Genomic DNA, 15,493 nt, shown 5'->3' on the forward strand with positions numbered 1-15,493 from the left:
TTTAAATGATCTTACTTAATCTTTATAACAACCATTGAGGCAAGTGCTTTTATGCTGATTTTATAGATGAGAAGGCTGAAGAAAGAGATGTTAAGTGACTTGCTCATGGTGTACAGATAGTAAGTGATGGAACTGGGTTTCTAAGTTAGGAACATGATTTTTTCAGCGTTTTGGGAACAGATATATCTCTCTTGGGTGTTTTTACCTCAGCTGTGTTCACAAGAGAGATAAATACAGCCAGAGTGCTGGTTTAATAATTAATAGTTTAAAATAATAATCTTAAAGATGTGAAATTCTTATGGCCAGCATTTTGCTCTCCTTGGAGGCTAATCTAAATAGGGAATTAAATAGTAATCAGAAATTTACTTGATGAGCATGGACTCAGAATAGGATGATGAATACATCCATTCATTTGAGTTTATTGAATGTCTGCTCTGGTTTAGGCACTGTGCTTGTCACAATGACAATTGAACGTTTTAATAGCTTGAAGCTGAGACAGTATGAAGTATCCACCTTAGAGCAGGGCTCTCATACTGTTGGGGTGAAAATACTCAAAATTTGTTTGTGAAGCTTTCCTCTCTTTCTTGTGTTATTTAAAAAAACGCTGATCATATTTGCTTTCTGCAGTTCTTTTTCTATTCCTCTGTGGCTGACAACACCCTTTATGATTGAAACTTTCTTTAGATATGTCAATTCATTTGATTAGGTTATCAACTCTTTTAGGCCTGGAAGTTATTTTATCTTTATATCTCTGCTCTGATCCATTCTATTTTGGGCAAAAAATTTAATACTCAGAGGGCTCTGTAATGTTCATTATTTTCAAGTTCAGTTGGTGGTGGTGGTGGTAAGTTGGCATTGGGGTGGAGGTGCTCTTTATTGTAGTTCTAAATATTCTTAATAGTGACTCTGGAAAAAATACTTGATAGAAGAGAAGACAGAATTTTGACTGAAATTTGGTTTGGGAACTGTTCATGTTTGTGCCATCTGCATCACTTAGGTAATGGAAAACAGACCAGCTTAGGGGTAGGGTCTTTGTCTTATTTACACTATCCCCAGTGCCAAGATGGGTGCCAAGTCTCATTTCTTCACACTTGAGCTGTCACTTGGATTGGGGGGCAGTGGCGTTGCAGAGTGTAGTCTCTAGACACCTACACCTACACCTCTAGACACCTCTGTGGGCTGCTGTGAGGACTCTTGTTAAGGAAAAGTGCCTGACATTAGCCTGCTGTCATTCTGTGTTCTATCCTCTACTCTTCAGCAGAAATTGGTGGCATGTGTTGCCTGTTGAGTTGTATGAGCGAATGAGTGTTACTTTTCTCCCTGCTGAGTGGTTGACTTTGATAGCAAGTGTTAATCTTGGTTTTCTGGCATGTGCAGACCTATCTTTTACTCATTTTTAAAAATTAAACTGCTTATTTCTAAATAGACATGCAATGGCAAGAAATAATAGAAGAATTCCATGTATTCTTTATCCATTTTTTCCCGAATGGTAGGATCTTGCAAATCTATGGTAAGATATCACAACCAAGATACTGACATTGATAAAATTCCCTGATCTTATTTAGATTGCTCTAGTTTTACTTGTATTCATTCATGTGTATGTATATGTATGTACTTGGTTCTATGCGATTTTATCACACATGTAGGTTTGTGTATCTACCATGACAGAACAGTTCCATTACCACAAGGATGCCTGGTGTTGCCCTTTTATAGCCACACCCACCTCCCTGCATCATCCCTGACCCTTGCCAACCTCTAATCTGTTTAGGAATGTTATATAAATGTATTCATATAGTATATAACTTTGAGATTTTTTTTCCCCACTCAACATAATTTGCTTGAGATTCTTCCAAGTTATTGTGTGTATCAATAATTTGTTCACTTTTATTTGTGATTAATATTCCCTGGACATTGCTTTTTATCTTCTAATTCTCATATGTTCTCTTTGTGGTTTGATAGAATAGCTCTGTGGCTATTGCTGACACTGCTTTGGAAGACAGAAAAAATAAATTGGATACCGTACAGACTCTGAAAACAGCCAAGACAAAACGAAAATGTTCAGCTCGGCCACATGCAGCTCAAAGGACCAAAAAACTGAAAGTTGATGAAGAAACCAGCAAAGCCAGCAACTTAGAGGGTGAGAGTAATAGTTCAGAGACACCATCCACAAGCACTATGTGGGGAGGTACATGCAAGAAGGAAGAGAATGAAGATGACTTTACATTTGGTCAGTCCCCTTTAAAGAAAATGAAGACTGAAACATGTCCTCAGGGGCAGCCTGTCAAGTTTCCAGCAAATGCCAATAATATTAAAGAGGAGGTGGAAATGAATTGGGACATAGTACAGGTATGTGCAGCTTTTTTCTGTCACTTTTGTTTGAGTGCTTTCTTTTTGACTAGCATAGGAGTTGTACTGTCTAAGGAAGGGCTGGGGGTTTTCACTTCTCTCTACAGTTTTGCCAATGATTTCTGGAGGCTTTCCCACTTGATACTTTCTTGGGGACACTGTTTTGTGTTGTAGCTAATCATCAGTTCTTCAGCTAAGATGTGTGGCTTCACTTGGCCTTTGCCATGGTGTTTTAGTGAACATACACTATATAGACAGGCTGTACCAACTGGTCGGGCCCCCACAGGTTCTTTGTTAAGTTTTTGCTTTGAACTTGGGCTGTATTTTCCTATAAAAGCAGTGTAGGTGATTAGGTCACTGGCTGTTCATACATCTAGTTAACCCTTAGTATGATGATGTAATGTACTACAAGACCTAGCAATTTTTGAAAGGAAATTCTATAAGAATTCCAACTTGAGATGCCAGAATTATATGTCTTACTACAGGGGAAATCAGATTTCTCCCAGTTTTTTTTGGTTGGCTTTGGGGACAGTATTGGAGACCTGAAGAGTGGCTCATGAGCTTTTGTCTGTCCGAGCACACTCTGGGACCATTTTTGACTTAATTGTGGTAGTGCCTCTCAGAGTAGATGGGGGTGACTTCCCTGTCTGTTATCTGTCCCATGTGGTTCTGATGTGTACTCTTTCCCTTGCTGTGATTGTGGCTGTAGAGCCAAGGGCCTCTGCTGGATCCTGATTCCACTTCTCAATCTGGGACTGCCTGTGTGTCACCTTTGTTCTTCAGAGGAATGTCTTTGTACCTATACTGCCTTTTCTATTACCTATTAGTAAAATGTCACTGGTAATTTTTAATCATGATTTTTCTTCTCTCTGGTGCACTAAGGAATAGAATGTTGCTTTACAGGTTTTCCTCTTACCCTTGTTCCTGAATGAATAGTCCAAGGTATCTTGGAAAAACAGAGTATAATTAGGCTCCTTTCTATGCCTTCTTTCTCTTTGTTCGTTTAGACCTAGAGGACAGCGCTTTTAAAGTGTGGTCCATGGACTTCCTGCATCACATTCACCCTGAAGCCTTTCTTAAAGTTCTTGGTTCCAGACCAGGCCTACAGAGGCAGGTGGACATGTACCACTTCCCTTCTCTTTTCTTTTTCTAACACTTTTTAAGCTTATTTCCATTGTTGACATAGATCCACCTCTGGTAGTTGACAGTGTGCAGGAGGAAGTTAAGAAGTTTTAGACTGTGAAGTCTCTGGTCTTTGAGACTTGGTAATAAGTTATTCATAGTAAAGAGCTACTTATTCTATGACTCTGCTTCCCACCCTGTGTTACAGGGAAAGAGATATAGAAAGTGGCCCTGCCTTAACTTTTTGTCTCTAGGTTACAAGTAGTAGAAACTTCTTTATAATGAGCCTAAGTAGAAAAGAGTTTTTCACCAAGGACATAGGGACCTTTCAAAGAACAAAAGGGACAGAATGTGGTCAAGTCTCCCAAAGGACTTGAACTAGAAATTGGGAAACTGTGAGGACTCAGAGAAGATGCTGTTAGTTTTCTCTCTATCTGGTGTCTTATAATCACCAATTTCTGCTGCTTCTCTGCTTGTGTTATTATTTTCTGAGCAGATAAGATTTCCTTGCTTCTTTACAGAGGATAGAAAATGACAGCTCCCTAGTTTATTTGCCATTAGTTTTATTAGTTACATAGACTAACCAGTTACTTCTGTATTCCAGTTCCAATTTTTTTTTTTTTTTTTGAGACGGAGTCTCGCTCTGTTGCCCAGGCTGGAGTGCAGTGGCCGGATCTCAGCTCACTGCAAGCTCCGCCTCCCAGGTTTACGCCATTCTCCTGTCTCAGCCTCCCGAGTAGCTGGGACTACAGGCGCCTGCCACCTCGCCCGGCTAGTTTTTTGTATTTTTTTTAGTAGAGACGAGGTTTCACCGTGTTAACCAGGATGGTCTCGATCTTCTGACCTCATGATCCGCCCGTCTCGGCCTCCCAAAGTGCTGGGATTACAGGCTTGAGCCACCGCGCCCGGCCTTTTTTTTTTTTTTTTTTTTTTTGGTGAGACGGAGTCTCACTCTGTCGCCCAGGCTGGAGTACAGTGGCACAATCTTGGCTAACTGCAACCTCCGCCTCCCGGGTTCAAGCGATTCTCCTGCTTCAGCCTCCTGAGTAGCTGGAACCACAGGCATGTGCCACCATGCCTGGCTAATTTTTTGTATTTTTAGTAGAGACGGGGTTTTACCATGTTAGCCAGAATGGTCTCCATCTTCTGACCTTGTGATCTGCCCACCTCGTTCTCCCAACGTGTGAGGATTACAGGCAAGAGCCACCACGCCTGGCCTCCAGTTCCAAATTTTAAGAAGAAAGTCTGATTGGCTGAATTTGGGCCAGGTATCTACCTCTGGTCCAGTGCCTGGGGTGCTGAGGCCTCATCGTATTTTAGAAATACGGCTGCCAGAGCTCCATCTCTGTGTGTGTGTGTGTGTGTGTGTGTGTTGGGTGGGCGGGGGTGTTCTCTGAGAAAAGGCGGGCATTTCTGGGCCACCTGGAGATGTCTGCTTCAGGGTTCAGCTTTATAATGTAAATTTATAAATGTAGGTGATGATTAGCCACTGTTGGCAAAGATTTACATAGGTTTCTTTTACCATAATACCTTAAGGTGTTGATTTACAGATCTTTAATTGACAAGGGATAATAAACTTACCATTTATTTGTAGATGACTTGTTATGAGCTTGGCTCTGTACTAGGCACTTTATATTAATTTAATACATTATCATGATGGATTAGTAGATACAATGGGTTATCAAAAAATCCTTTACAGGTAGGAGTAGAATAGAAAACAGTTTCGTTTGTTCAGAGAAACCATCTTAAAGTTAATAATTACTGAGAAATTACTGAGAATTGACTCAAGGTATTTGTAGAATTTAGTTTCTAGTTTGCATCACTTCTCTAATAGGTATAACTAAAGTTGATTTCAGAGCTTTGAGAGAAGAAAATTTGTTCTGCAATTCGTTAACCTAGACTTTTAATGTTTTGTTAGGGATGAATACCTGGGTTCCCTAATGAGTTTTGTAATGTCACTAAAATAGCAGCTAAACAAAGCCTTTTGGAAAATACATTCCAAGAGAAAGGCAAGATTACTTGCTGAGTAGAATGAGGAGGGACAAGTGTATGATAAGCGATAGGTGCCCAGCTGCCAGAAGGTGAGTGACAAAGGAAAAGCAAAGAAACAAAAGTTTTATTTGTAAGCCAGTAGCAGTAATGTCCTTTGTTGTGTTGTGGGAATAGTGACTTGGAAGCAAGTTGTCTCATTTAAAGGCACAAGAACTATTTTATGGCCTTTTGCCCTCTTAGAAAATATTTTGAAAATTATAGTCATACTAGATTTTCCTTTTAATTCCAAGCAATTTTTTTCCCCTCTTCTTCCTTTTTTGAAGCGAATTTTGACAGCTGAAAGCCTATTCTCTGAGAATCTGGGCACTCCTTGCCTGTGAGCTGGGAAGTGGTTTTTGGGATGCTGCCACCTTTGCTGAGCAAGCCAATGGCAACTATTAAGCTCAGCATTTTCCTGGTAGGTTTAGGGAAATTGCCTGGGAAACTATTACGTGTGAAGTTACATGTTTGGGTTCTTTTTATTTAACCATTTGCAATTATCTTTCCTTAATTTTAACTTGAATTTTACAGACAATTCTTGTGATATATGTGGATTTCCTTTCCTATACTTTTAAAATTTCTCCGTAAACAGGAGAAACTTTGTGGGAGAGAAAGTAATTTTGTCTTAAAACTGTATTCCTGCTTGTAAACATGGTTGAGAACAGGGGTAGATGTTGGAAAAAGAGGGAACTGACAAGAATGAGAGTCAAGTAATACCAAGCCAGAAAATCAGAAAAATTCTTGAACATTTGGATATGGACCAGACTCAATGAAATACCTGTAATATGCATATTATCTGCCACAAAATGTATGTCCAAATTCTTTGGGGAAATCCTGAATAGTGTCTAGTTAGCAAGGAATGGTTAATGAAACTTAATTATATAGAAATTATTACGTATTACTAGTTGAACATGTGGAAATGTCACTTATATTTCCTTCATTTTGTGTACTATTCCCCATGGCCTTGGCCACAATAAAACTTGGTCCTCTGTTTTTTCCTTTCGAGGTGTATTTCTCAACTCTGAAAACTACAGACTTTTTTCAGGAACATCACTGTCTTGTTTGGAGAGGCAGAACTATATATAGTCAACACTTGATTTAGTTTTAGGCTTGTCAAAAGGACAAAATTACAAGTTTAGTTTAAAGATCTCAATTGGGTGTGTGATTCTAGAATCAAGCAACACCTCGTTTCATAAAATAGGATAAGTGTTCTAATGAATTGAGCAGGGGACTTGGTTTTATACATAGGACTAATGAAAGCAGAAACAACAGAAAGTGGATTACTTTCCTTGTAAGGTGGAGAGAGGGAGACAGAAAAATAGAAAAATAACAGCTGAAATGAAGTTACTTCAGTCTTTTTGTATAAGGATTAAAGTAGAGGGAACTTTATTATCATGCTCATTGAAGATTGAAATTGGCCTGTATGGGAACTTGGCTGTTATTCTTTAGATTTCTTGGAAAGTCAGATAACAACTTTGTTTTGGTTTGGTGACTAAAACTTTAGCCAGTGTGAGTCCATTTTGATTTTTAGTCTATGAACCATAGGATTTATTGGGGCCTACTGCAAGAGCTTCATCCAAAACAATGGCCTCCTATAATGTTTTAACAGACATTAGACATGAATGTATTTTGTTTCTTATTTCCTGATCAGGGGTTGGGGATCACCAGGTCTTTTGACAGAAGCAACCTACTCCTTTTCAGCCCTTTGTCCCAAACTGCAAATGTGTGATTGCGACCAGAAACAAGTTTTTGTTAAATGTATTTTGCAAATATGTTATGGATACCATGAACTGTAAGAATTGGAAGAAGTGACAGGTTTGTTTTATTCAACAATAGATGAGCTGATGGGTAGTGGGAGCCCACGGATTGCTCTAACAATCACACAGTTCCAAAATGATGAGCATTCCTGTCGTTTCCACCTGTCATCTCTGTCTTTCAGAATCTTGCCTATCTTTCAAGGGTCAACCAAAATGCTATTCCTGCAGCAGGCCTCCCTTGATTACCTCAGGGAGATCTTTTCTCTTCTTTAAAAACATGGTACCACTTATTGCCTGGCACATGCTGTTTTATTTTTACTTATTTGCATTAATATTTTATCTTCCCTTCTAGATTGCTAACTTCTTCATGGGCAGCCTCATGAAGGCCTCTCAAGAGGGAAGTGGTTAGACCTTTACCTGTAGGTAGCTAAGAGTCGTTGGAGCTTAAGTTCAAACAAAAGAAAAAAAATAAGGGACTTGATTACATTTGTATTTTAGAAATATAATCTGTAGTAATGCAGATGGGATGGGTGGGAGGCATAGACAACAATAAAAACCTACTATGAGTTCAGATAAAAGATGCTATTAGTGGAAACAGAGCTTGATGGGGGAGGGAACAGACATTTTAGAAGTTCTGTTTGCCTCCTTAGTGACAGAGTAGAGGGATGTGATAGAGAATATACAGTGATGCTTAGGCCATTGATTAGAATGCTTTTGATTACAATAAGAGAAAACTATCTCAAACTAGTTTAAGCAATAAAGGAGATTTATTAATCTACGTAACAGGAAAATTTCGGTCAGTTCACTGAAACAATCTACTATTCTCTTAGCACTACCATCCTCATAACAATAAAATGGCTACAACTTTGAATTTCTACCTCTACAAACTATTTCTTCAGAGGAAGAAATTGTACCTGGGTCCAGAGTTCCAGCCCAAATCTTAAACTTCATGCTGATTGGGCTAATCTCTCTGGCCAGGGCAATGCAGCACTCAGGCTGTTAATTCTGAAAACAGCTGGTTACTTGAGCCACGTGCTGTGGAGCTGGAGTTAGGGTCAAGTGCTGTCAAGCCACATAGCTGCTATATAATGGAGAGAGGTGGCCACAATATTATGGGAGATTACAACAGTATCCCCTAAGGTTTCTGTGGTAGATGACATGATGTGGACTGGAATAGGAAACAGGAAAAGGTACAGGTTTGAGGGAGAAAATATAAATGAGTTGATTTTGTGAGGGTCAGGCAAGATAACAAGTAATGGGAGCATTTCTAAAGAGGGAGGAGCCTCATGAAGGCCTCTTAAGAGCAAAGAAACTGGGGTTGTTCTAGGAACTGAGAGAAGGCTATTGGGTTGGCATCTAATGATCTGGCGAAAGACTGGATAAGATGAGGGTGGAGAGAGGCTGATGTATTTTGGGTCATGGTAGGGAGTTTGGATTCCAAATGCAATGGGAAATCAGTGACAGATCTACATCCAGTATACATTTTGAAAATAACATTCTTGTTGCTTTGTGTATACTGGAATAGATGAGACTTAGAATTGGATGCAGGGAGAACAGGTAAAAGCTGTTTCATTAGTTCAGGCTAGAACTAGACTGGGGTGTGGGGCAGAAGAAATGAAGAACAGTGATAGAGTAAGGAAATATTTTGCAGTTCAAGTTGACTGGTTCTTAAGATGGATTGGATTTAAGAGTTGAAGGAGTTAGAAGAGTTAGACTCTTAGTTTTCTGGGTTGAATTGCCATTTGAATAGCATAATATGGGTAAAACCAGAGGAGAAATAAGTTTGAGAAGAAGATAATTTTGGAAATGCAAGGTTTGAGATGCCCATTAGATTTCCAAGAGAATATGTCAAAATAGGTAGCTAAATGAGTCTGGAGCTCATGTGGAAGAGAGTCAGGGATAGAAATGTGAAATTGGCGTTCTTATCGAAATTAGCATCAATCCAGGATAATGGGTGATAAGATGTAGACCTTAGGATTTAAGATGCCCCATGAATGAGATATCCTCTATAGTCTCTGGAGTTTAGCCATTTATTTCATATGTAGTCTTGAAATTCAGTCTGTTATGTATCTGGACTTGATTTTGGTAATCAGTTGATTATGATAATTCTTTAATAAATTTTCCCTGTTTTTTACCACAGTTTCTGTCAGGTCTTGGGCATTCAGGGTTGAAATAATAATACAACGTACTCCTTTTGTTCTTTACTTTGAAAGAGTTGCTTAGGTTTTTGGAAGCTACTAACATTGGATTTTGTTCTTTCTCTTTTCCAGACTGACTTTTGTAAACTTTTCTGCTTAACTGTACCTTTTGCTAAAACCCATAGACTTAAAAATAATTAAATATTTAAATAATTAATAAATCATCTTTTAATATTATTGTAAATAATTAGTATTTCAATATAATTAACATCAATTTTAATATGTGTTTAAAATAATAATTTTAAGTATTTAATTATTTATAATATTTTAAAATAAATATTTAAAATGCCTATGATTTTAAATAAATAATATTTTAAAACAAATATTTAAAAAAATAATTAATTGCCTGATGTGGTGGTTCATGTCAGTAATCTCAACATTTTGGGAGGCTGAGATGGGAGGATTGCTTGAGCCCAGGTATTGGAGACCAGCTTGGGCAACATCATAAGACCTCATCTCTACTAAAAAAAAAAAAAAAATTAGCCAGGTGTAATGGCGTGGCCTGTAGTCCCAGCTATTTGGAGGCTGAGGCTGGAGGATCACTTGAGCCTGCGAGTTCAAGGTTGCGTTGAATCACGATTGTGCCACTGCACTACAGCCTGGGTGAAAGAGTGAGACACTGTCACAAAAATATAAAAAAAAATTTAAAAAAGTAATTAATTAGTTTGAAGATGTTGTATTTTGTGCATGATACAAAATTCAAAAGATATAGAACAGTCTTCCAACTCTAACCCTCACCCAACCAATTACCTTTCTATTTCCAGATCTTGTGAATCATTTCATATTAGTTCATACAGAGCTGCCTCAGGTTCTTAAATGGTTGCATGGTGTTTAGTATGGGCATAACTTATTTTCCAGTTCTCCCATTGTAAACTTAGGTTTTTGCTTATTTTTACTCTGCTAGGAACAATTCTTCAAAAAAAATTATTATAAATAATATTATTTTCTAGAAGCATGTATATGTTGTGATAAATTCCCAGTAGTAGAATTGCTGCTGGGCCAAAGAGTTTATTTATGCATTGTAAATTTTCATAGATATTGCCTAATTGCTTACTAACAATGACTAAAAATGGCTTTCCTTTGTTCTCATGCTGACAAAGTGAGTTACCAACTCCTTGCTTTGCTACCAATATGAGAGATGAAAAGTGTATCATTGCATCATTAAAAAGTGCCCTCGTTGGCCGGGCGCGGTGGCTCAAGCCTGTAATCCCAGCACTTTCGGAGGCCGAGACGGGCGGATCACGAGGTCAGGAGATCGAGACCATCCTGGCTAACACAGTGAAACCCCGTCTCTACTAAAAAATACAAAAAACTAGCCGGGCGAGGTGGCGGGCGCCTGTAGTCCCAGCTACTCGGGAGGCTGAGGCAGGAGAATGGCGTAAACCCGGGAGGCGGAGCTTGCAGTGAGCCGAGATCCGGCCACTGCGCTCCAGCCTGGGCGACAGAGCAAGACTCTGTCTCAAAAAAAAAAAAAAAAAAAAAAGTGCCCTCGTTGAACACTGGAATTTGAATGATACAGTGGTCTGGATTAGATTTTATTGAATTCGTGAAATGACTATTTTACCATTATGATTGTCAATGGATACATGTATTTTATATGGCTTTCTTTTTTAAAAAAAACTATAGCAAATAATTTCTAAGTCACTGGAGAACATTATTTGATACTATGTTTTAAATTATACATGATATAGATGTTTAATTTTCAGCATTTTAAATCACTAAGTATCTTTAATTTGCAGGTTTTATCTGAAAGAACTAATATTGAACCTTGGGTCTGTGCCAACACCATTCGTCTATTTAATGATGATAACACAATTCCCTTCATTATACGCTATCGAAAAGAGCTCATTAATAACCTTGATGCTGATTCCTTGAGAGAAGTTCAACAAACCCTAGAAGAGCTACGGTAAGAAACCTAAGAAAGAATGAGCCTAGTGTAAGGGAAAAAGGCCAATGAGGAACAGTAAGAAAGTGAATGATGGTGTATTTGACAATTTCAATATTTTGTTTCCTTGAATTATTGTAATCTGGATATAGTCCTCTTCTGACAGAGGAAGTCAGCTCTATTTTACTTATTTAGGGGGTGTATGGAGTCCCTCTGCTGGTGTGTTTATGCATAGCTAGAGCATGTATTAGCAAAAAGGTCGTTGGCAGTAAAAGTGTGTGCCTCAGAGTTTGGCTGTCATCTTCTTTCATAGAAAAGGTTGGGCATAATGGCAAAATTAGGACTGCCAGCAAGAAACTTGAAGTACATTTTATTCTAAATCTTTTAACCATTCACATAAAACTGTCCTTTTAATTTCATAAAGTTCCTAAGTGGAGAGTTCTTTGACAGTATAGAGTTTGGTAGGAAATATGTATATTTTCTTTTCCCATACTTTTTTTTTTTTTTGACAGAGTCTCACTCTGTCGCCTGGGCTGAAGTGCAGTGGTGCAATCTCAGCTCACTACAATCTCTGCATCCCAGGCTCAGGTGACTCTCCTGCCTCAGCCTCCCAAGTAGCTGAGATTACAGGAATGTGCCACCACGCCCTGCTAATTTTGTATTTTTAGTAGAGACAGGGTTTTGCTGTGTTGGCCAGGCTGGTTTTGAACTCTTGGCCTTAAGTGATCCACCTGCCTTGGCCTCCCAAAGTGCTGGGATTATAGGCTTGAGCCACCATGCCCAGCCTTTTCCCCATACTTTTAATGGTTATGGTAATTTAACAATAATGGATTGTAAGTTTTATATGGTTACAGAATGGAAAGTACCTTTTTAAAAAAATTATGCCTCTGGACTCGCTGTTAATAACTCAGAAATATATGTACAAAGACTATAAGACTGACCATATTATTTGATAGCGTTTATTAAAACACTTCACTGCTTATGCATTTATTGCATGTCTCCTATGGGCACTGTGTTAATGCGTACATTCTTCAAGTGTACAAAAAAGATCTGATTAAAATTGGATTATCATTCTACTATGAAGCCATTTTAAAAGTATTAAGGGTAATTTTTATAACAAGCTTGACAGGCTTTCTGTTATTTTGGGGGAACTTGCATCTCACTAACTTTTCTACCTCTTTTGTTGACGTTCTCTTAGTGTCAGAAGAATTAAAATGCTAATATGTGGAAAGTTATACTTCATTGAGAGTCAGAATCAATTAGCCAATGTAAAAGTATAAATGACTAAATCAAATAGTCTCAGATGCAAATCTTCCAGAGCCAGGCTAGGATAGTCAAGCATGGGGGATGAGAATTGGAGATTACAAATCCTGTCTAAGTGGGGCAACCCTTGCTCATCTCCAGTAGATGACTGTCATGGAGGGTTGTCTGCCCAGTTTGCTGGTTCTTCCTGTTTCTGAAAAGAAGCTGGTAATTTGGGTTTTTACGTCAGAAATTTCTGGGCCAAACAAAACCACTCTCGACCACACCTAGAATGCCAGCAGTTTGCAAATTCTGAAGTAAGCTTTCTGTTTGGTTGAAGGCAAGGTAATTAAGAAAGTCTGAGGGTTTGGATCTGAAACAGGAGAAAGCGTCATAAACAAGCAAGAAAATCTTGCTTAAAAATTAAAGGGTAGTCTAACAATATTTGGTTGTATGGGAGACAAATAGGAGCTGTATATCAAGAATATTATTATTTTCTTTTTCTTTAAAAAACACTTCTACTGCAAAAGAATTCCATTCTCTGGGTTTCTATGAACCCAGAATACATTGAATATTAGTAGAGGAATGAATATTCCTTGAAGTAAGTGGGGGCATTGACTGGAACTTAAGAGATCTTTTTCTATAATACAGAGATTTCTTTTTGGTAATGAGATATGATCTTTATTTTTTCTTAAGCTCAGCATTTTCTATAACTAGAGCATTGGTTTTCAATTTGTTAATTGCTACCCCTACATTGGAAGTAAAACCAATTTAATAAGTCATACCACTTAAAAAATGAAATAGTAAATAGAAAATACAAGAGTACATTTATGTGGTAAAGGCAAATATTGTTTCATGAAATGTTTCAATTATGCAGCATATATATGTGTGTATACTGGGTTGCAAGGTAAAACATTTTTAAATTCACTTTGAAAAGTGAATTACAGAGTATGATTCTGCATAGGAAGAAAAGTTTTCTGTATTTTTCTCTAAAGATAATTCTCTTCTTCCTTATATGCAGGCTAATAGGACAAAAGGAATTGGCTTTTTGTTAAAATGACCTGGTAGGCTTTAGCCCTTGAAAACAGTCTTGGGCTACTGTGATTATAGAAGACATACAGGTTGTAATCTAAGTACTGCATATTCTTTTCTGTAATTTACAGTCTTCTGCCTTTGGTTTTTTTTTTTTTTTTTAATTTACAAGTAGATTTAATTTTCTTTTCCACCAATCATTTTGAGTAAATCATATTATCATCTGTAACTTTTGCCCATCATTTTAGCAGTACCATTATTAGGCAGATTCTATAAATAGAAGGTAATACAATAGGATGAGAAGCATTAACTATAACAACAGGATTGTATATTCACAGTGAAAACCTGTTGTAAAGTGGGGGAACTACTGTGCCCACCCTTTTGTTTTTACTTGTTTAGTGATGCCTGTAAATTGATTCTTGGAATCAGCTTTTCTACATGGAATCCTGGTTCTTTTTAGTGGGGAATGGATTGGGAAACTAATTGTGAGTGCTGGGTGTGCCCATCCTGAGCAGTGATACTCCGGTTGCAATGAGCTTACCTAATACCTATACCTTGGTTTTCAAGTATCGTTCTCCTGATTCCAGGGCTGGGGCAGGGAAACTAGAAGATAAGCCTGAAATATCATATGCCAGAGAATAAGGAAGTGCTCACAGGATGACAGGGACATGTCAAAAGGACACAGAAGCTAGCTTGAAGGGGTTACTTCTGGTCAAATCTGGAACAATTTGAACATTAAGATAAATGATAGCAATGGATTGTAAGCACTAAGTAAAATAAGAAACCATTAAATCTATAGTGATGTAAATAAGTCAGTGAATAAATTCAAAGTTTAATGAGGAATGGGGTAATTATATAGTCTCAAAGTACCTCTCCACAAAATGCTTATAATTACAAGAGGAATAAAGAGTACCTGTATCGTGGAGAAACCCACAGATACAACCTTAATCAAATGATCAAGGTAATCAGTAATGGGACAAATCAAAATCATGTACCAGCTAATAACGTGTAATAAGAAGAACACAGTATGACTTCTATGATATTTCTGCCAAAGATGCTCCATCTGTATATAATTGTGAGGAAACATCAGAGAAACCCAAGCTGCAGGACATTCTACAAAATAACTGTCCAGTAGCATTCAAAACATCAAGGGCTTATCAAGGAGAAGAAAATCAAGGAGAGACTGAAATACTGTTTTAGCTTGAAGGAGACTGTAGATGCACGCCAACTACATGTAACCCATAATTCTTAACTGAATCCACTATAAAGGATATTATTGGTACAGTTGGTAAAACCTGAATGAGGTCTGCAGATTAGATGGTAGTAATATATCAGTGTTAATTACCTGATAATGATGGTTATTTTGTGGTTATGTAGGAGAAGATTTGTATTTGCAGGAAATCACACTAAAGTGTTGGAGTGCAGGGATGTTAACTTATCCTCAAACAGTTCTGAGAGAATAAAGTTCCTTTTACTTTACCTGCAACTTTTCTGTAAGTTTGAGGTAGCTTTGAAAAGAAAGTTTTGGCATACAGTTTTTGTAGATTACAAAAGTTTCTATTTTCAGGGCTGTTGCAAAGAAAGTTCATAGTACAATCCAGAAAATTAAGAAGGAGGGGAAGATGTCTGAGTGCTTGTTAAAAGCCATGCTGAATTGTAAAACTTTTGAAGAACTAGAACACGTGGTAAGGAACCCTTTTTATCTTTTAACATAATACCTGAATATATTGTAATTTGGGTCTTCTTATGATTAAAGAACACCAAGAAATAAAAAGCTAACGTCATTAGCCACCATTGCAACAAAATATTCTTTATTCAATAAATATTTATAGAGTGGTTTTTTGTATGCTAGTCACTTGGGTTTACAAAGATGAATAAAT

The 15,493-nt window shown here is 37.7% G+C and overlaps 1 protein-coding gene across 2 annotated transcripts in view; it reads left to right on the forward strand.

Annotated features, from left to right (window-relative positions):
* The window catches only part of SRBD1 (S1 RNA binding domain 1), a 215,896-nt gene that overhangs the window by 9,551 nt on the left and 190,852 nt on the right, over positions 1-15,493 (forward strand). For both annotated transcript variants that reach the window (XM_015112279.3, XM_077959633.1), the window contains exons 4-6: positions 1,960-2,346; positions 11,194-11,360; positions 15,181-15,298. In XM_015112279.3, the coding sequence (XP_014967765.2) occupies positions 1,960-2,346; positions 11,194-11,360; positions 15,181-15,298 (672 nt within the window). The remainder of the gene's footprint in view (positions 1-1,959; positions 2,347-11,193; positions 11,361-15,180; positions 15,299-15,493) is intronic.

The sequence above is a fragment of the Macaca mulatta genome, chromosome 13 (assembly GCF_049350105.2).
Source record: "Macaca mulatta isolate MMU2019108-1 chromosome 13, T2T-MMU8v2.0, whole genome shotgun sequence".
In the NCBI taxonomy this organism is placed as follows: Eukaryota; Metazoa; Chordata; class Mammalia; order Primates; family Cercopithecidae; genus Macaca; species Macaca mulatta.